Here is a 22,420-nt window from a genome sequence, read left to right on the forward strand (position 1 = left end):
GCAGTAAAATCTAACATGGTATTGTAGACCTTTCTTCTTTATGCACATTTATCCTTCAGAAAGATTATCTTTTGTATTGGCTGGATATTTCTAAATTTCTCTGCATTAAAAGTGGTTAAGACTTGAGATTTTGAAGTTATTTTACCTGGTTTGAAATATTGGCTGTGCTATTTACCAAATGCCTTTGACTTAGTCACCACAGCTTTCTGTGCTTTGGTTTCCTGCTTCCTAATATATAAGTAATAGCAGAACCAGAGCCTATCGTAGGAGTTGTGATGAGGGTTAGGTAAAATATTACAACTACTATACCTAGGACAAGACCTGGCACACCGTAAATGTATCTTTTATTGTTATTTTTGACTTCTGCCAGCTAAAGGAATGTCAAAAGAAATCAGAATAAGTTTTTCAAGGTACTTTTATTAACAACTTAATACAAGACTGTACATTGTATGTGCTGAAACCAAACTACTGAAAAATAAAAACCCAGCATTTCTATACCACTTCAGCTTTTGGTTCTAAGTGCCACCTTCTCTAGCAAAAATCACACAGTGTAACCAAACAGTTTAAGAACAGGAAAAGAAAATGTTCCACTGGAATGGAGAGATTATTTACACACAAACAGCTGAGGATCATTTCTAGCTTAAGTGATTCACTACACATCCTGGAATGCTCAGTGCTCTTTTCTACAGTTCTACCACCACACACACAGCAACTAAGAACCTGGCCACAGTTCTTGCCTAGACACTCATCGACACGAAACAAAAAAATATTTATATAAATAAGTCACAAACACTAAACACAAGGAAGAAATCCAACGGTCAATAAAAACTGTACAGTATTGGTCAGTCTTTTATAGCTGAAAAAATGTGTAACTTAAAAAAAGTTCTTTAATGTATTAAAGTCTTTTTATATCAGTGTTAGCTGGAGTGAAAACTTGAAGACTCGGACTCAGTTGAAACAGAAGAATGTCCACCCCGCTTTCCTTTGGAGAGGATCTTGAGGCTGGACCCTCTGCTCACAGAGGTGAGTGCATGCTGGGCAGAGGTTTTAAATTTGGCTCCAAGGAAGGCATATAGGATAGGATTCAGGCAACAGTGGAAAAAGGCCAGGGCCTCGGTGACTGAAATCCACTTATGCACAGTCTTCTCAAACTCACATCCTTGCTTGATGATTTCGAGGAGGATGAAGGAATCGATGCTGAGCCCAATGTAGTAGGGGAGCCAGCAGGCAAAGAAAGTCAGGATGAGGATAACTGTGGTCTTGAGGGCCTTGCGCTTCTGATACCCCTTGGAGTGGGACAGCTTAGAGATAATAATGCAATAGCAGGACAGGATGACGATACCGGGCAGGATAAGGCCAACCATGATATGCTGAAAGTGGAACACCACCCTCCACAAGTCATTGGGGTAGAAGCGGTCACACTCATACCTTTCATCCGTTGGCGCCACGTTGGCAAAGATGAAATCAGGAATAGCCAACAGGAGAGCAGGTATCCAGACGCCAACGTAGACCACTTTTTCAGCCAATAGCTTCCGTGGCCTGTGACTGTTGGTGGCGTGGACGATGGCCAGGTACCGGTCCAGACTGATGAAGGCCAGGATGAGGACACTGCTATAGAGGTTGACTGTATAGATGACATGGACAGCCTTGCACAGAAATTTCCCAAAGTACCAGTCTGCCACAGCGTCAACTGCCCAGAAGGGAAGTGTGAGGACAAAGAGGAGGTCCGCCACCGACAGGTGCAGTCTGTACTTGTCTGTCATGCTTCTCAGTTTCTTCTGGTAACCCATGACGAGGATGACCAATCCATTGCCCACTATGCCAGTCAAGAAGATGATGGAGTAAATAGTGGGCAGGAAGATCCGGTTGAAATGGGCACTTTCCTCCTGGAAGCAGGGTTCTTTCATGGAGTCATAGTCACCTGAGCCCACGTCCTCTGTGTAGTTTTCTGATGGGTATATCTGCAAAAGCGACAAGGGAATAGACATTCACTTTCAAATTCAGCAGGCATTCCCCTAGTTCAAAAAAAATATTTCTGCTCTTTGAAGAAAGCAATTCATAAGACCCAACTCAGCCCAGCCTTCTTCAGGAAATTCTGCTCCTACTGAAGTACTTATCTTTCCCCCATGTCCTTTTATTGAAGGAAATAAAACTTGTGCTGCAGTGGCAATGGTACCTCAAAGCATGACAAAGTGGCCAATGGGACTGACTCGATAAGCCACAGTGCTGGCCAGGGGTCCAACCAGAGTGAGAGAACCAAAACCACAACGGTAGCAGGAGGTAGCAAACATCCCATGCACCCAGTGCAAGCATTTCCATGACTGACCATGCATTATTGTAGGATCTTATAACCCTCCCTCCCAATCTTCCCCCGTAGTAACTTCATTATCTCCGTCTTTAGTAGAGCCAATTACAAAATTTGCGGTTTAGAAGAAAAGGGCGCGGAGATTGCGAAGGTTTGAAAGTCGCATTTTTGCTAACTCCTCTGCCACGCCCACTAGAGGTCAGAAAAAAAAAAAAGCCTTGGGAGGAAAAAAACAAAACAAAACAGAGGCCACCTCCTACGAAGCACGGAGGTGGTGGGGGGCGCATCAGCATTAGGTTTGAGGAGCTATGGTTCACTTTCTGCTTGAAGATTTGCCAGAGCAGGGGAGGAAGGAGCGTGGTGGTGGGGAGGAGATCCCAAAGACTCTTATTCTAAAACACAAAACTCTGTTTATCCCACGTTTGTCGGTAATCTACACACAAACCATTCTGGCTCTTAAAGCAACGTGTACTAGTGAAGGAGAAGGCAGCCTTAAAGCAAAGGGTGGGAATGTCAGAAGTGAGTATACCCTCTGCTGTCCCCAACCTGGCGCTCCTACGGGGCATGCCTCTTTTTAACCCAACCATACCCACATTTATCATTTGGCGCTTTTGGGTCGTTAGAGAACCCAGCATTTTCCTGGGAGGGGAAAGTCACGGGGTCTGCACCCGTGGTTCTAACCTCGAAGTTTCATTTCCTCACTCTCCCGGGTGGCTTTCCACTCCACCACTGATCCAGTTAATGAGGTCGGAGGTCTCCAGGAGGAGGGCGCGCTGGGGGCCAGGTGGTCAAGCTACGAGAATCCCGCGGCTGCCCACCACCCCAGCGTTCAACGCCTGCGGTCAGCGAGTCCCAGGGTTTTGCCCCGCCTTGCGCCAGGCTCAGTCCGACAGGGTGCAAGGGAGAGATTGGGCGGCTCCGTGGCTAGCGCCTTTGAATCGCGCGCCGTTGGGGGAAACGAAAAGCCTTCCAAGTAAGGGGTTTTTTAAAAGCCTCCAGGAAACCACCGACGGTTAAACGGCGCAATCGGGCTCCGTGAGAGCCAAACGGTCTTCCCGCTTGCACCTGCCCCTCTGCACCGTGGCGACCGGCAGCCCAGGTGTCCTAGACCCTCGCTCCACCCTCCCGCCGCCGCTGCCGCCGCCGCGCACACCTCGGGGTAGGGTTCTGCAGCGCAGGGACTGCTTATAGTCCTCCGACCTCTGCACTATTCCAAATTTCCAAACCGCAGGGCCCACTCGAGGCGCTTCGGACGCCCTCGAGGTCTCTCCCTCCCTCAATCCCAAGGCGTACGGACTGCTTCCCGCCATCCCCCAGCTGCGGCCAATACTCAGACCACCGAGGCTAGCCTTGCGGTGGGTCCGCCCGCCTTTCCCTCCCTCCGCTCACTATGCACCGGCACTGGCACAGATCTATGGGCCGTCCAGTTCAGCGAACACGCGCCGAACGGCAAGAGTGGTTCCCAAGTGCCTTTGCCCGAAGTTAATCCCGGGCGCAGCTCCCCCCTGGGAACTCAGTCCAGTGGCACAGCACTCCACCTCTAAATTCAGATCTCACGTAATTTGCACCGAACTAACCCCACTCCCCCGAGGAAGAGATCCATGTGGTCGGAGTCCCGGTCTAGTACGCACGCCTTTTTGCACTTGTGCACAGAATATAATGTTTGCAAACAGCGTGCAAGCCGGGAGCACGCCGCAGGGCTCCACGGTCAGACACAAGCAGAAACCAAAACAGTTGTTCCAAACTTTTCTCCTTTGCTTACAGAGAAAATGATTCCAATCCTACCCAATACCCCCAAGTAGCCAAGCGCACCAGTACTCCTTTCCATGCCCCTTCTCCCAGACACCAGCACCTCCAATGTGCGGGACGCTTCTGCCCGCTCCGAGAAGGGATGCGCTCCAAGTTCACGTGTTTGTACATTTAAGAAAAAGCAGGTTTAAACTGGACTTACATGGAACCCGTCTATGGTAACCGCTTGCTCTCCAGCCATTGTGGCTTCCGGAGCACCCAACTTCTTGTGACCACTTCGTTACCTGTCGCCGCAACCAACGGACTGAAGTTTTGGCCGGAGCTGGACTTATATAAAGACACTCGCGGCGGGCGGCGCATGCGCCGCGCGGGTGTGCGGGAGGGCGGGGCGGTGAGGAGGAAGGAGGGGTAGGGGTGGGGAAAGAGGGGTAGCGAAGCCCAGGAGTGGCAAGGGCGGGGCAAGGGGTACGAATTCGGGCGGCCCCTTGGGGGTAAGCTTTGGAAACCCTGCTGCTGTTTACTGGCTGTCACCTTGTGAGTCCAGTTGCGGAGGGCATCCCAGAGGCATCCCCAACTTGGGAAAGCGAGATGGGCCCGGAGGGATGTGGGAAGCGCGGGCATCCCGCACGTCCCTGTGTGGCTGGCTCATCCATTTTTTGCTCACGTGGATGGAATTCCAGTCCCGGGAATGCTACAAATGAAGACACTGAGGCCCAGAGAGGAGAAGTGACTTGCCAGAGTTACCCAACCAGTAGGCGGCAATGCTGCTAGTGGGCCCAGCATCTGACTCCATTCCTTCCTCTCACAGCAGCTGCAAACCATTCAGAAAATGAGTACAGACTCTTTCTTCAGAGTACAGCTGTGTATAACTGTACATCTACACTCACAACGACAGTACCAGGGTCAGGTTTAGACAGTCAGGAAACACTTTCAGAAGAAAGGATGATTTGGAGTAATTGTGGAGGGAGCCTGCGATCTGTGTGTGTCAAGAGTAGTAGTTTTTGTAAGAGATCACAAGGCCCCCAAGCGGAGGAAACGTGAAGCAGTCTCTCAGAGATGAAATGCCGGAGCTGGACCGGGATTCTTAGCTGGGCTGGAACTCGGATCTTCGGACTCCGCATTCGACTTCTTCCACGGCTCTATGCATAGGGCAAGCGTTGGCACAATTAAGAAATTAAATTGAAGAGCTGGGTGGGGTGGAGTGGGGATCCGGGCTGGACGTTTAAAGGAGTCCCGGACGGGCTGGGGTTGCGACGCGCGCCCAGACAGTCCTTTCCAGCCTCTCACCACTTCCCGCCCGCGCAGAGCCTGGGTGGGGCGGGAGGGGGAGCGAGAGGCGGGGCCGAGAAGCTGCAGGGGCTGTGACCGCAGGAGCCGGGCACCGGCTGAGGTGCGAGCGGTACCTTGCGAGCGGCGATAGTTCTGCGTGCAGACCCCAGACCCCTCACCCTGGGACGGTCCCCAAGAAGAGGGGACTGGATTCTAAACGCTACTACCCCCCTCCCCTTTTTCTTTCACATAAAACTTTTAAGTGTGGAGGTGTTCCGGAGCTAGTCCCCCGGGAACCTTTTCCCTACAGAACATCCCCCTCCCCCTTGTGTGTGGGTCCCCTCTCTAGTGTGTCGGTAAAGGCCCTCCTCTACTGAAGGCTGATAAAGTTGGGGTCAGGAGGTGCGACTCTAGAAGCTGCCAATTTAGGACTGCAATGACATCAAAATCAATTGCAGTAAATATTGCATTATGTAGAATTTAAAAAAACGTTAAAAAAGCACTTTTATTTAATCCATTAATAAAAGTCAGCGTTTTCACATTTTCATAAACCAGGTATAGGATAAGCATTTTATTCGTTGAAGGGCCAGGTTTTCAGACAATTTCCATGACTTGCTTTTCATGAGGCTTGGTAGCGGCAGAATCAGAGTTTTGACGCAGTATGTGGGCTGCATTGTACCTCAAACTCTTTTCTTCACAGTGGCTGAAATCTGAATGGCTGAATCTCCCAAGCCTGCCTAAGAGGGGAGAGAGGATGAATCCAGGGTAAATGATTTGCACAATAAATATTTTATTGTTTGTAGACAAAAGAAACCTCTTTCCTTTATCAGAAGACTACCTTTTAAAAGGAAGCAGATAATTAAGAGAACAATGAAATGCTATTTGGTAAGTATCAAATTAGGTTAAAAAATTTCAAAGAGATTTGATAAGACCAGCTGTCTCTCCCTGTGGCTGGTGGGAATGTGGATTCAGACATTCTCCCTGGAAAGCACTTTGTATTCAACAGGAACCTTAGAACAGTAATTCCACCTATAGAAACTTATCCAAAGGAAATTGAATTTATGCTACAAAGGTATTCATGGAAACATTATTTATAATTGTAAAATGCCTGAACAGCCCTAATGTCCACTGCCAGTGGAATAGTTGAGAAGATTTTGGTACATCTGTATGTGGAATTCCATGTGGCCATTGCAAATGATGTTTGTTAAGAAGAATTTTAAATGACATGGGGAAATGTTTGTGAAATAGGTGCAAAAAGCAGAATTCAAAACTGTGCATATAGTGTAGTCTGCCGTGTTAAAATGTATGAGGAAAAGATTAGAGGGAAAACCAAAATGTCTGTAGGAGTTTTCACTGGGTGCAAAATTATATTTGGATTTTACTTTCTTCCTTGCATTTTCTGTGCTTTCCAAATTTTCTATAGTAGACATGAAATATTTTCATGTTCAGTAAAATTCAATAAATAAATAAGTTAAAGAAAATAGAATGCCTCCCTTCTCCTACCTTTTTATTTCCTAAAGTATTCACTAGATAATGATGGCATTTTCCACAGTAGTCCTCTCTTCCTCTTCCCAAGGAATGGTCTTCCTTTATTTTCCCCTGGGCCAGTCTCACCTAAACGTTCTCAAATACACTATGATGTTGCTGAAAAAAAAAAAAAACAAAACAAAAAAACCATTTATCTAGTGTTTGTAGCCGACATCATCCTCAACAACTCCGCAAGGCACATACCACCTCTGCACCATGAGTAGGGAAACTGAAGTCCAGAGAGAGTGAGCAGCTTGGCAGTGATCTGCTTCTGGCCTGTCTTCTTTCTCTGACCACTGCGATTCACCTTCTGAAAGGTCATTTGATTCTACTTGCATGCTACTTTGAGTGGCATCTCTGGTGATGTTATTAATTTTTTTAAAAAATGACTGTTTGCCTTTTCTCCTCTTCCCCGAATAGCCTAGTTTCCTTAAAGTGAATGCTCAGATTTCCAGTGTGCAGCTAGCCCACTGATGAACAAATAGTGGGCTTTCTAATCCTTTACTGAACATTTATGTAATGAATTAATGGCTTTCCTGTGTGGCTTTGGCAACAGAGCTAGGAGTAGGGGCTGTCAGGGTTTTGGCAGTGTCCCCAAGTCCTCATACTGGCTTTAGCCCAGGGAATAACTAGCCTTGGCCATACTTTGGAGGGGATGGTTACAAATCCAGTGACACAGGCAAGCAATCTGCCACCTCCTGTTGCTTGCTCTGCAGCTGGTTGATTTGTGTGTGTGAACGTATGTGCATCTGTGTGTGCATGACAGAGAGTTGTACTCTGTCCCCAGATAGGCTCGAAGCCAGTCCAGGAGAATGCTTAGGGACAGACTTCCTCCCAATGGTAGATGGCAGGTGGTGGTGGCATTAAAGGCCTTCTGAATGTACTAAGTCCCTCTGTCCCCTCCCCTCTTTCTTAAAAGAGAAATACCTATTTTTGTCTCTGAAAGAAGAGGAAAAAATCTTCCTTAATGGCAGTAAGGGATACTCAAGGGGACAAAGTTAATATATTCCCAAGTGATAAAAAAGGAGGCTATTTCCCAAGGGGCATGTAATTGTAGCAAAGAACTACAAATCTCAAAGAGATAATGCTATCAAGTGTCAACTATTTCTTTCTCTTTTTTAAGATTTTATTTATTTATTTTAGAGAGATGGGAAGGGAGGGAGAGAAACATCAATGTGCAAGAGATGCATTGATTGGCTGCCTCTGCCACGCCCCCAACTGGGGGCCTGGCTAGCAACCCAGGCATGTGCTCTGACAGAGAATTGAACCTGTGATGTTTTTGTTCACAGGTTAGTGCTCAATCTGCTGAGCCACACCAGCCAGGGCCAAATGTCAACTATTTCCAAGCTGGTGTTAAGTGGGAGAAATAGTGCTCCATCCCACTGTACCCAACTCCACTCCTCCTTCCTCAGCTCTTTCTGTCTCCAACAGTGACAAATGAAAATGACTGGAAAATAAACTTAAACCTTCCATCTTGCAACTATATACCAATTTTGGAAAATCATTAATATTTTTCTGGGTATGTAAATCTGTCATATCTTGAATATCTAAAATATCTGACTTTATTAAAATGAGATTATTTGTGATAAGTGTAGCAGTCAACAAAATTTCCCATACAGAGAGAAAAACTAACTGGTAAACACACACAGCCAATTTAGAGTCACCCTGGTAAGTCAATTTTAAGAAAGCAGTCACTTAATTAACAATGCAGTTATCATTACTTGACTAATTCCACTGCCCAAAGGATGCATTTCCCCCAAAGTTTGGTGTGCTCATGTGGTAGGTGTGGTATGGCTTTGCAAATCTGGTGAACAACAACAACAGACTCAATGCTATTGCTTCAGAAATTATGGTGTCAAGCTGGGAAAAAGGGCATGACTTTAGGAAATAATTGAGTGAGAAAACTGTTCTCCATGGAAGAGGCTTGTCATTGTTTTCCTTAAACTAGTGATTTATTGGCAGTGACCTCAAACAGCTATATAACAAGAGGAAGTGCCTAGAGCCATGTGGATAGTCTGCTTTATAAAGAGAACTATGCATCCCTAGCAGAGTCCGAGTGCTCTCAGAAATGTGGTGATCTGAGATTTTGCTGACATCATTCTACCAAGAGTTTTACATTCGCAGAAGGACAGGGTGGCAAGTGTGTGTGTGTGTGTGTGTGTGTGTGTGTGTGTGTGTGTGTAGGTAGAGGGGCCCATGGAATAGTGGTCTACCATGAGCAATTTTTAAATCCAAAGCCATGATTTTGCCCTTTCTAGGCTACTTGTAGGTCTAAGACACAAATGACAAACTAAAAATCTTAAGATATTGTAAATGAACAAGGCAATAGGAAGTGGTGGGGACTGTGAAGAACTGGAGGGTGCATGCCCTGTCTCTTAAAAGAAAAATATCTATTTTTGTTTCTGAAAGAGGGGTGGGGACCTTCTGTAATGGCAGTAGGGAACAATGAAAGAGACAAAGTTAATATATTCCCAAGTGATAAAAAAGGAAGCTATTTCCCAAGGGGCATGTAATTGTAGCAAAGAACTACAAATCTCAAAGAGACAATGCTATCAAATGTCAACTATTTCCAAGCTGGTGTTAAGTGAGAGACATGATGCTCCACCCCACTGTACGCGCCCCAACTAGGAATCAAACCCACAACCTTATGGAACAACACTCCAACCAACTGAGCCACACCAGCCAGTGTAACATTACCTATTTTTAAATATAGGCTCATATGTATCTTAGCTGCTGAAATGTCTTTCTTGTCAATGGAGAGCTTCGATTAACCAGGCAAATGGCTTTCTCCACCATTACCTATAGAAGTGAGGTAAAGGGAAGTAGGGCCTTAAATAAAGTGTGAAATGTTCTAATTGTGAGGCAGAAGAAAGACATATGTGATGGGGGAAGGAAAGAAAAGTAATAAAGCTTCTCATAGGTGCCTTGAAAGCCCCCTTCTGTAATTATAGGAACTCAGATCCCGGCTTGGAGGAGATCTTTGAACCCATTTGGTCTCTATTCCAGAGAGTGCCTTCTACAACTACACAGGGTGGTCCCACCTCTGAACACTCCCAGGGATGGCAGACTGTTATTCAGAAAGGGAACCCATTCTCTGACGAGCAAACCTGATCACCAGACAGCTCTTTTCCTAGGGGCATGCCTTCCCTATTTTTTATCCACCAGGTCTAACTTAGCTACAGCCTTGCTGGATAAGATGCCAAGAAAGGAAGGAAGCTGATGAGAGCCAAAACCATCCTGAGGGTGAAGCAAAACCTGCCCTGCACGAGATGCTCATTTCTGCAGCCACAGGGATGAGACTAATGAGAGGCCTCTTTGTTCCATTTGCAAGTTTGAGGGAGGAATCAGGCCAGGTTAGGATTTCTTTTCATAAAGAAAATTATTTTCAAACATGGAGAAGGTTTGAGGATTAAGTGACTCAAAAGATTCAGTGCTGGACTTTTTAAGACCTCCCAAACCTTTCAGATGTACTTGCTGTGGAGAGAAAATGTGGGAAAACAACAATAAAACATGGACACTGGCTATTAAACAGTGAGGTTTACCCTATCTTTGCTTGTGTTACATGAGGGGGAACCAGGTTAAAATGAATACTTAAAAAATTATCTGAAGTTCCATGTAAATGGGTCTTTCTTAGCAGGTGCTGATGGCTGCCTGGAGAAAGCGTTGTTTCATCATCCAGCCATCCCTCCAACCCCTTCCAATCAAAAGCTCAGGGAATGTCTGTAATCCCTGTGAATTGGGCATGGTTCTATGTGGGAGTGGTTTCTTTTTTAAATGAAGGAAACAAAACTTTTCAGAGTCCTTAAAAACAGCAAGGTGTTGTGTTTTAGGTTTTCCTCCTTGTTCTTCCACTATGTTATCCCTGTGGTTAATATGCTATGTCCTCATCCCTTGGGCTGTTTCATCCGGGTCCAGTTTGCTGAGTGCCACCCTCCGTGGCCCTGACTGTCTATGAGAGCCGGGGTTGGGCAGCCCTGAGAGGGTGCAGCCATCAAGTGTCCCGTTGTCTTTTTGTGGTTCAGGAATTGGCTCGTATGTGGGTGGTGTGTTGCTTGTTTGGGGGTAAAGGTGAATGACCTCTGCAGCGACACTCTGAACAACTTGGAGCAACTTGGATGAGCCTTGTCCACATCCAGGTCTCCACTTCCTGCTCAGATTGCCGAGAGCTTTATCTCTGATGATAAGTGGGAAAATGGGAGGGCATTCCAGTTCCATCTTCAAGCTTCTTCCTAAACTGGCTTAAATTAGGCTCCTCAAGACTGGATAGGAGCCTGTGCCCTGGCTGGTGTGGCTCACTTGGTTGGAATGTTACCCTGTACACCAGAATGTTGTGGCTTCCATCTCAGTCAGGGCACATACCTAGGCTGCAGGTTGGATCCCTGGTCGGGCACATATAGGAAACAACCAATCACTGTTTCTTTCCCATATCGATGTTTCTCTTTCTCTCTTTCTCCCCTCTCCCCTCTCCAAAATCGATAAACATATTTAAATATTAAAAATAAATAGTCAATTTGCCAGGCTAAAAAAAACACCCACCCTCCTTCAACTGAAGTTCCTCCCTCAATCCACCAACCACCATCCCCCGGACTCACCTCATAATCAACCACTCCAGAAACCCACATTCTCAGTTATTTGATATTCCAGAGCTCCTTTCTCTCTTCTGTGTCATATGCCTGCCCTGTGTCTCAGCCTCAATTTTATAAAGGGGAAGGCTTTCTTGGCCACTGCCATAAATTTTTAACCAGGCTCCTGTTTGAGGTCAGGTGCTAAGGGTCACTATACTGGCTTTCTGGTACCTGGGAGACAAAGACCATCTCCACCCTTTTATGCTAAACATAAACATTTAATTCATAGGCCCCATGAGAAATCTCCAGAAATCTTCCTTGAAAGCATGAATATCCTAAATAATTTTCTTCTGCTCATTCTCTACCATCAAGGGGGTTTTGATGAACTTTACTTTCTGTAGTTTGTAATGTGAAAATTAGGTTGTTTTCCAAATCTGAAAAAAAAATACATGATCAAGTATGGTTTTTCAGATGGCATGCTGTATTTTCTCCTTGACAAATCTGTGCTTTCCCCCCACCTTGAATCAGAGAGAACTGCTTCAAATGCTCTGATCTTCTGACCGAGATCTCTGCAGTCTCTGGCCCCATGTCTTTGTATCCGTGTGAACAGAGTGTGCTGTCTTGAATGAATTCAGACAAAAAGTTGAAAATGGGGGCCTGCAAGATATTCATAACAATCAGGAATTGGCAAAAATAAGCCAATACAAGGTCAAAGTCTTGTGTGTCCTGTGCCCTGCCCCCACTGTCCCACTTTGTTGTAAATATAAAGAACTCTCTTCTTTTCTCCTGAGAACAAGGGAAGTGGGTTTTAACTGTGTAAGCCCTCCGTTTTCTGTGTCACTGGGGGCAGGTGTGTGTGTACGTGTATTTGTGTTCCTTTACTGGCCAGAGAAAATGTCGTGGGTCCCCTAATCTCTCTGGCCCCGAGTCCCCTTCCAGAATTTCCACAGAAGCTGAAGCAGTCACAGAATAAGAGGCATGCCTGTCTGGTCATGGGCACCCCTTCTGGAGGTGAAGATTGTGAAGAGCTAAAAAGAATTCTGCTCAGAGAACCACACGTGCAAAGACATGGAGGTGGAAAGCTGAAGGCTGTGTCCTGGACACTGGAGTAGATGGATCTCCTGAGCATGATTTGGTATTAAGGGAGTAATGGAAGTGTGAGTGGGCATCAAGTGAGATGACAGTGGGAAACAAGGAGCTTTGCAGACTCTGAAGTGCCAGACAGTTTTCAGGGAATTCTACGAACTATTTCCCTGGCAGGATCAATATGAAGATCATACAAAGTAATTTAAAAGGCTACTTTGTAAACTGAAGTAACATTAATTAAAAGTTAGTTATTACAAAGATATGATGTTTTCATTAAATCTAGATGAAGTGTGGGACAAAGGCAAATTTCTACCCATTGTGGTTTCATAAATCACAGGGATCAAGTTCAACCTCAGGCCCTCAGCCCTGTTGTGAGAGGCAGGGGAGATAATGAGGTGATTGCATCTGTCCCTAGGATCAAATCAAGGTTGTTATGAAGGCCTGTCACGATGAAAGAAAGTTTCCTTGGACCTTTTCCCCTGCAGATGTGGAACGCTCCCTCTCACACTGCCCACAATCTGACCCACAGCATTTTATTTAATTTTTTTCATTTCTCTTTGTGACCCATCTTCTCTTCCTTCAGTGGATTCTCTTCCTGGTCTTTCTGGCTCCTTCTGAGCTCCTTCTCTTTTACTTCTGAGATCTCTTTCATTCCCTTCCTTCCTTCTTTCCACAAACTATTTTGAGTGCTTAAATTTGTGGAGCCCTGGTAGGCACTGGGATAGATGCTAGATGAAAAGCATAGAGTCCTTGGTCTCAAGTCACTTGAGTCCATCATGGGAGATGGCACAGGAACATAGATAACTGTAATATAAGTCAGAGCAAGATGGACAGTGTAAGCAAAGCAGAAACAAGGTCTATTAGGGAAGGAGAAGGCCTTTCATACAAGAGATACATATGAAGAATGGTAAGGTTTTGACTTGGAAAAAATTGGGCAGGAAGAAGGACATTCTGACAGAAATGAGGAAGTATGAACAAAAAGTTGGAACCAGAAACAGGGATCAGCCAGCTTGATGGAATACAGGTTGAGGTTCTGTCTGGAGAGGTACACTGAAGCAAAAGCATAGGCAAGGCTGAGAGGTCTGGACTTTGTTCTCTAAACTAACAGGAAAATTGTGAAGATTTTGAGTTGGAGAACAATATGGTCAGAGCTATGCTTTAGAGAAATTAATGTGCATGTGGAATGTAGAATGGGTTGGAAGGAGGAAGCTGAGGTGGAGAGAGCAGACAGAAACCTATTTGACTATTTCATGCAGGAGACTGTAATGTTCTGGGCTAACTGGATAGTGGTGGGAATTGCAAGGAGGCTGATGGGTAGGAGAGATCTTGGGGAACTAGCATCTGGTGACTCACTAACATGGGGCTGAGGAGGAAGGAGGAGAACAGGGGAACTGGAGTTTCAGGTAGGGTGTGATGACTGGAGGTCAGTGGGGGAGCCTATTTGAGAGGGGACGTGATGCTGTTTAGAGAAAGTCTGAAGACTTACCCTTTTATTGTTTAAAGTTTGGGTGTTGGTTTCTCACCAACACCTGCGTGTGACTTGTGGGCTTTTGTGCATCACAGGGCACCCGATGATATCCTGTTACTGATGTCATTGGGTGACTTCATCTATTTGCACATCTTTAAAAGATAACCATCAAGAGATGACAAACTTGGCAGACAAAAAAAAAGTAGATTTCAAGATCCTTCCCTTATACTTATGAGGCCTCTGCCTGGGTATGCTTTGGAGTTCATTCTCCAGGCTAGGACACTTGGGTTAGATCAAAGCAAATCAATATGTGATACTGAGTACCAATTAGAGCTGGTTACTGGGCTAACAGCTATAGGTTAGGAGGCAGAAGGAAAGAAGTGACTGTCTTCAGAAACTTCAATAAGAGCTCAAATCAACATCTGTATATAATAAAAGTTCAAGTACAATTATCTATAATGTTTATTGTCACAGATCAGATGAATTATGCAGAAAAGAAGAAGTTGATGGCACTCGCCCTTCTTAGACCTGCAGAATTAGAATCACCCAGGTTGGGGCCCAGTTGTTCTGAAGAAGGAGGCATTTCAAACCAATATGCTCAGGGTGAGCTTTGCAGAAGCAATGGAATCTTAGCTGAGCTTTACAGGAAGACCATAGCGCCACAACACCACTGACACTTTGGTTGGGATATCGCACCCATGGCACCTGAAATTAAAATGATTTCTGTGTCCCTTAAAAAAATATATATATTTGACTTTAGAGGGAGAGGAAGAGAGAGGACAAGAGGGACGGAGAGAGAAGGAGAAACATCAGTGTGAGAGAGAAACATTGATTGATTGGTTGCCTTCCATATGGGATCCAAATGGGGATTGAACCCACAACCTGGGTATGTGTCATGACTGGGAAGTGAACTGGCCAGCTTTTAGTGTGATGAGGCTACAACCAACTGAGCCACACCAGCCTGGGGCATAATTTCTGGGTTCCTCAACTGCAAACATAATTTTTAGCAGAACATTGAAAATAACTTGCATTGTACACTTGTGCTATTATTTGTAAATTGTCATTTTAAAGGAAATAGATGTCCTTTGCTTCCAGCCCTTTATTCTATTATAACCATTACTTTGTTGAGTCTCCAGTCTGCCTTTGTGTGTCCCACTTTGGCTTTCAGAGTGGCTTAAGGCTGGCCCTGGATATAATTTGCTATAGGAAGTTTATTTTCAGATTTATTTTCTCTTTCCTTCTTGACCTCAGATGACTTTTCTGGCCCTTTGCTTACTCATTGGTGGCTCATTCAACACTGTCACAATTCCACATTTGGATTCTTGAGGGTATTTACTGTTTAGGAGCAAGTAAGTACAGGTACACAGACCACGGGGCTTTGATCTTGACAGGGAGGCACATGCTAGTTTGCAACCTTTGGGCAGGAAACCTCCAGGGAAGGTATTATAAAGAGTCTAGCTATTCTCAAGTCCCAAATCTTACTTCAGGCTGAAGAAATAATGCTCTACAACTTTCAAATGCATGAGGATGCTGTTGTGATTAATAAAGTATCACATTAATTTGACATTGTTTTGAAATTATAGTTTGTTTTGAGTGTGTGTATATGTTTAAGAATGTTCTTCATTAACATAAACACTAAAATACAATGCAAAAAAAGAAAAAAAATGCTCTTCATTAACAGACACCAGCAGCATGACCAGCTTTCATCTGGTGATTTATGAAACTTTGTGGTTGCTAAAAGTGATCTTGTTTGGGAAAGGAAAGGAAGCCCTGGAGGGAGCATAGTTTTTGTCTGGTCCCCAGATCCTACCCTGCTGGGGCTGCCAGGGAGAGAGCTTGGGAAATAACATATATAGAATGGTACAGAAAGAATATGTCTCTGTACACTGATTACTACTCGGCTTGCAGGAGTGAGCTGCCAACCAGGAACCAACCAAATGAGAGGGCTGTTACTTGGGAGGCAGCTTCCAGGTCCTCTAAACCTACCTCCCACTCTGAGCAGGAATCCCTTATGGAATCTACCGGAAAGGTTGAACATCTCACTTGGCCCAGGCCCCTCACACAAAGGGTGCTTACCCTTAGGTTAAATTCAGATCCCTGGCCCTCTTCCTCAATTGTTTCTGATTTGGTAGACTTGGGGTGGGGCCTTTGGCATTGGTATTTTTAAAAAAGGCTCTGGGTGACTCTGACGTCAGCCAGAGTGGAGACAGGAGACTGCTACGAAAGGACAAAAATACTCTGTGGCAATGCTTTTTGTTTGTGAAGTGCTCACTATGCATGAACAATATCATGGCAAGTCTCATGCAGGTTTAATATTGACGCCCCTTTTCTTATTTCTCACACCCACCCTGGTAGATAGATCCTGATTTCAGAAAAACGTGTGAATTGGGGCCCAAGGAAGTGAAACCAATGTGTGGGCTGGGGAGTGACAGTTGAACCCCAATGTACAAATGAAACCAGGGTGGTCACTGGGTGTGATGAGCACTTGAGGAGGGACAAACAGTTATGATCCGGAACCCATAGCTGAGATTTGCAAACTTAAAATTGGCAATAGCTTAATGGTAGGAGGCTGATGCTGCTGAAATCAGGAGAGGGGAAGTGCTCTTTAAGAAGCCTCTGACACACCCAATTCCTTCATCCGCCCAGGCTACCTTTGGCAAAGGAACAGAATCAGTTGGTTTAAGAGCTTGGGCTCTGGGGCTAAGAGACCAGGGTTTATTAATCCAGGAGCTTTGGGCAAGGTACTTGATATTTTAGGGCCTCAGTTTCCTCATCAAAATGAAGATAATGCAGAACATTGGACTCCCTCGTGCTGAGGAGTCCAACCATGAACATCAACATTTGTGCTGGTCCTGCACTGGAGATAGCATGTTCTAGAAGCTGATAGAAGCCCATGTAGAGGATGCAGGGGAAGGAGGGGGACAAAGGCATCAGAAGCTTGCATTATTTTTTTTTTTTGTCAAGGAGTGCAGGATGAGGCCAGCCAGGTGTTTGCATGCTCTCTCTTGCACCCCTCAGCAGGTGGGGAGGCTGGTGTTGAGCAGAAAGATGGCAGTCACCATTCCTTATGGCTGCTCCAGTGTGTGGGTGACAAAGGGTTGCTTCCAGAGTGCAGCAGCCACCCCTCATATCTCCTGCCTGGTCCCTGAGGAGTGAATGTCTCTTTAGGAGAGACTCTTCTTTTGGTCACATGGGTCCCAAAGATCCCTGGGACTTGGGTTGCTTGAAATGCCACTGAGAAATTCAAATGTGCTCCCAGATGGGCTCTGAGAGAGGGGTGGCTCACACAGTGAGGCCAATCACGTGATGCATCATCATCCACATGGGGCCTTGATGCCTTGCACCCGATGACATCTTGGCCTCTGAAACTATAAAGATCTCTACACCTGTAACCTCCAGGTGACCTTCCCCTGGGGAGCAGCATAACTATCATGCACTTTTCCAGGGCTCTTATTTGAGAGATGAGTTATACTTTTCTACTCAGTCTGCTTTAGGTTGGAGTGAAATGCCACCAGCAGCTGTCCAGGACTGCCTAGCTGCTAGGCATCCACAGATAGACGTCCTCTCTCCCAGCCTCCCATTTTCCTGGATTTTCCTTCAAGTTAACGTCATGCAAAATGGTATAAGTTGATGTTGAAAGTCTGCTGTGTTTTACACAGCATATGGCTGTCTGCAAGGTAGTACCTTCTGCCTTGGATATGAGGGAGGGAGGGAGGGGCATATTCTATACCCCTAACCCCATTGTTCTTTATTATTCTTTGTTTCTCCTTCACACCCTCTTCTTGGTCAAATAACTTGGCTCTTTGATTTGGATAACCCTGTGGATGAACCATAAGATAGCAGAAACTGAGTCTTCTCTGTTGATAATTATAGTTCTTCTCAGAACTCCTCTCTTTTTGTAAATGCCTACCAGGTGCCCCCAAGTGCCAGATGATATTCATGTGTTTGGTAAAAGCATACAGGTATGAAGAGTCAGAACCAACAACTCCCCAAAGGGAAGAGGTTTCTTTGATCGCTGAGACACAGCGTTAAATGTTCATCCCGGCTTACCAGCTGAAATGAGTCAGTGGTCCTTTCAGAATTCCCTTTAGCTCAGTGTTTCAAAGAAATCTATGATTGAGATTGAGAGTTATTTTTTTTTTCATTGCAGCTGACTACTTTGCATTTTCCCAAGGTGAAACTCAGCCTGTCTTTTCAGGTTTTGAGAAAGAGTCAACACTTCAAAGTTGAGAAGGGGGAAAAACCCAGCTACCAAAGGGAAGCCTGAAAGGTTTCTATTCAGGTGTAGGAAAATCAGATTCTAAAAGTGAGCTGAGGGGTTTGCTGTGTGCAGCTTTCTAGTGACTTGGATTTTCTCTAATTCTCTTTTTAAAATTATTTATTTATTCATTTTTTTGATCCTCACCTGAGGATATGTTTATTGCTGAGGGGCGGTGGGGGGAAATCAATTGATTGCCTTATGTACACGCCATGAGCGGGGATCAAATCTGCAACATTTTGATGTATGGACAATGCTCCAACCAACTAAGCCACCCTGGACCAGGGTCTAATTCTATTTTTTTTAAAGGACATCACATCTTCCTTCTGGTTGCCATCATTTTCTTAGTACCCCTGACCTCCCATAGTCTAGCTTTATTTGACTTACCCAACAGCACCTTTCTGATTCTTTTCATCAGAGCAACTGTCCCAACCATGGGGGTCTCCTTATTGACCTCTCACCAGCCCAGTTTGTGGTGATTTTTCTGTGGGGGAGGGGTGTTATCCATCCATTCTGGGCCACCTTCTGTGCTGATACAAATGCTTCCTATCTTTGAGCTCATCTCTAATCCAACTAGATGGTTAAAAGGTTCCTAATGGACATTCAGCTCCTTCCTTCCTGAAACATTTACCGAGTGTGGACTGCATTCTAGGCAGTAGACATGGGAATGCGGTACTACATGAGGTCAACTAGGAGCCCAGAGAAGTGCACAAGCACTTACAGTCCAATCTGCATCAAACCCAGGAGGGTTTCCTAAAACAGATGACTTCAAAACTAAGACAAAATGAGTAAGTTAACCAGGTGAAGGGAATAAAGAGGGAGAGTGCTCTGCATTACATTGCACTTACACTATATGCACCTTCTTGTATCCTGCTTTGCATTAGCTTTTATTGTTCCTATGCCTAATGAGTACACGTTGTTAACTTTAAGATATTGTAACTTCTTGAAGGCAAGAGTCTGTGGTACTTTTCCAATTATCCTTCTCAGGGCTTAGCACAAAGCTGAATACTTTGCAAGGATGGAAAGTAGCAAGCATATCTTATGCCTGCTCTGTGCCCATAAATGTGGTTGTTTATTGGCTGCTGAGTAGTTGTGTGACTTTGGGCGAACCACTAAGCTTCCGCTGGACCTTGATTTCTTCATTGGTATAATGAAGGGATTCCACTACAGTGTCTTACAGTTCTGTGACCCTTTTTTTCCTGTGGCCTCTCAGGGCCACCTGGTTATCAGTGAACTGGTAAGAAGACAACGGCAGAAGGCATTTCAGGGGTTAAATCAGGAAACCCAACGTGGAAATGAAACCGCAACCCCAAATGCTTACGTGCTAGGTCAGTTGGAGACCAAGATAAGGATGTCCTCAGAAATGACCCCTGCTCAGCCCCAGTGCCTCCATCCTTTTCTCTGTGCCCAGTGCTGGACAAGCTGCCAACCAGGGAAGGACAATGCATGATTGGGCTTTGGTCTACTGACCATTGTAGCTTTCTCTCCACAGTGCAGCGTTGACACCTGCGGTCTTATAACCTAGGCTACAGAAATAGCAAGTGGGTGTGTAGAAGGCAAGTTGATGGGATAGGCAGTGCTGGGTACAGATGCAGCAGAGCTTTCTTTGGTGCTAAAAACACAGACTTCAGGACATGATGTACTAATTCGAGGGTGGCCCTCCCTTTTTTTTCTCTCGAACTTTTCAAAACAGGAAGAAAGTTTGTTGAACTGCAGACACCAATAACCCATGTCCTCCTGTAGAGCTCTTTTTTGGAAGCCATCCAAGAAACAAAGCTACCTTCACTAAGGGGACAGTAACCATCTCTCTCTCTCTCTCTCTCTCTCTCTCTCTCTCTCTCTCTCTCTTTCTCTCTCTCTTAAACTCTGAGCTTCTTGTAGCATTTTGGAAGGTTGGCACAAGGCCATCTGAAACCACAGTGGGGTGTTAGGTAATCATGTTCTCATTAAAATACTGCTCTGTGGTTTATTTTTCAACGGTCTCTTTGCAGTTTGGAAACACATATGCTATATTTTTCAGGCAGAGACTTTGTTATACAGACAAAAAGGCGGGAAAATGGGCTGCCCATAAGATACTTCCTTGTGTATTTCCAGAAAAGAAATAGCCGTTTTTATTCTAGAGAAGGCAAACTGAGCATGAGTGTAGAACTTTTGGGGCTTCCTAGTGACTGATGGTATTCATTTGACCCTGGGGACACATGCCTCAAAAACGTCCTAACACACTTCAGATTGAAAGTATCAAGTAGCTTCTATCCATGAGCATTCGTCTATTTAGTCATTGAGTTGAGCACTTTTACTGAATATCTACCAAATGCCAGGCACTGGGCCAGGCCCTAAGGAGAGAGAGAGAGAGAAAGAGAGAGAGAGAGGGAGAGAGAGAGAGAGAGAGAGAGAGAAAGTCACCACTAGCTGGGTGGCAGGTAAGCAATGGAGCAACAGGGAACATTGAGGTGAGTGAGCCCTGTGTTTTCTCATCCTCACCTCCAAGGAATTTCCATTTGGGGCCTTTGGAGTTTAACAGTGAAGACAGCAAACTAAAACCAGGTTATCATTTCTTATTTTAACTTAAAAAGGATGATGATGAAGCCTCTAAATGCTGCCATTAGACAATCTTCTGGGAACTGCCCCCAACTCCTTCTTTCTGGCCTAGCAGTTCCCATCTGACCAGCTTGGCTTTGCAGCCGTGACAGGTCTTTGGCTCGGCCACCCCTGCTCTGTGTTTGCACATTCCCAGTAGTAGAATCTTAGTTTTCTTCCTAATTCTTCAGTTAGGGTCTCAGCTCCCCTGTGCCTTCACAGAAGCTGGGTTAGCCTCCATCCTATCCTCTCCAGTTGACAGACTGGCCCTAGGTAATTGGAACTGACTAAATTCAGCCCCAGTTAAACTGGACAGACCAATTTTGCCCCAAGTATCATTTGAGTATTTCAAATCAGATGAGCATTTCATATCATACCTATTCTAGTAGTAGGTGAAAGAAAGTTCTATCTGTTACAGATAAGGATGAAAAAGAAACCTATCTTTGATCTTTTCTTGCCTCCAACTTTTTATCTTTCCTCCCCATATGCTGTTAGTCTTTGAGCTGTTTCTCTTCTCCTCTCTCTTGTTTGGCAGTGTATCATACACATATTAACAGAGAAATGTGCATAGTTATTTTTGGCATGTCTTAAGGGATTCAGATTTTCACAAAACACCTACAATAAGTTGAAATTACGAAGCACCTTATTTTTCTTCTCTCAACCATTAAACATTTGACCAAATTGAAACATTCATGCTAGAATCTTTAAAAACATTTAAAAATCAATGTGTAGGCTTTGGATTTAATTTAAAACTCTCTCATTGGTGAACATTTTTGAGGCAAGCCAAAGTTGCTGAGGTTTTGCTAGAGGTATTTTACATACCCCAAAAGGTGAGTATGGAGTGAACTGGACTGATTTATTGTTGGTTTCTCAAAACACTGACAATAAAGCAGGTAAAAATCAGTGTGGTTTTCTTCGTGGGGGGTTTCGCTTTGACTTTCAACATTGAATCTGAGGGTTTGATGAACCCAGAAATGCAAAGTGAAACTTGGGAGTGTGAGTGCATGTCAAGGCAGACTTCTATGAATGGAAGCTGAACTCCAGCTGAGTTTCCTATCAACGCATACCATTTGTTAGATGTTACCCCCTAGATTTCATAAAAAGTATAATCCCTTGTCATTAAGGAACTGACTTTCAATGTTAGAAATGTCCAAACCTGTAAGAATTTTTAAGAACTTATTTGAGCCAAACTGACAACAATTTCCGGGAAGCAAAATCTCAATAAATTGAGAAAATGCTCCAGACAATGGCAGTTTAGAACCTTATTTTATGCAACAGAATTGAAGAAAAGACATAAAGGGGTTGACATAAAATCCACTGATGACAGATTAGGGAGGTGGGAGAAAACAAAGTGGGGGATGGAGGAACCTCTGGGCCTGGATAAAAGGTAAATTGATAGACACATCTTGTACATAGGTGAGTTCAGGATAGTAACAGTCAACAATTAACATGAAAACAATAACAATGAGGGGGTCTGTGATCTCCCCTGGTGTGGTGCCTGTGCTTTGAGAGGTCTGGGAAAAGGAAGTTTGACGTTCTGAAGCTATGCTATCCCAGATGCAAAAGGACAACAGACAGGCTCAGTTAAGGTAAAGATTGACCTTTGTAGGGAAAAA

The 22,420-nt window shown here is 44.8% G+C and overlaps 1 protein-coding gene across 1 annotated transcript; it reads right to left on the reverse strand.

Moving 5' to 3' along the window:
* Positions 1-397: 397 nt before the first annotated feature.
* On the reverse strand, positions 398-4,364 carry CXCR4 (C-X-C motif chemokine receptor 4). Its single transcript, XM_045826034.1, has 2 exons — positions 4,257-4,364; positions 398-1,961 (listed from the first exon to the last, which is right to left on the reverse strand). The coding sequence occupies exons 1-2, from the start codon at positions 4,293-4,295 to the stop codon at positions 918-920; spliced, it is 1,083 nt and encodes a 360-aa protein (XP_045681990.1). The 5' UTR covers positions 4,296-4,364; the 3' UTR covers positions 398-917.
* Between the last annotated feature and the right edge of the window lie 18,056 nt (positions 4,365-22,420).

The sequence above is a fragment of the Phyllostomus hastatus genome, unplaced genomic scaffold, assembly GCF_019186645.2.
Source record: "Phyllostomus hastatus isolate PE091 unplaced genomic scaffold, TTU_PhHast_1.1 phas_scaffold_60, whole genome shotgun sequence".
NCBI lineage: Eukaryota > Metazoa > Chordata > Mammalia > Chiroptera > Phyllostomidae > Phyllostomus > Phyllostomus hastatus.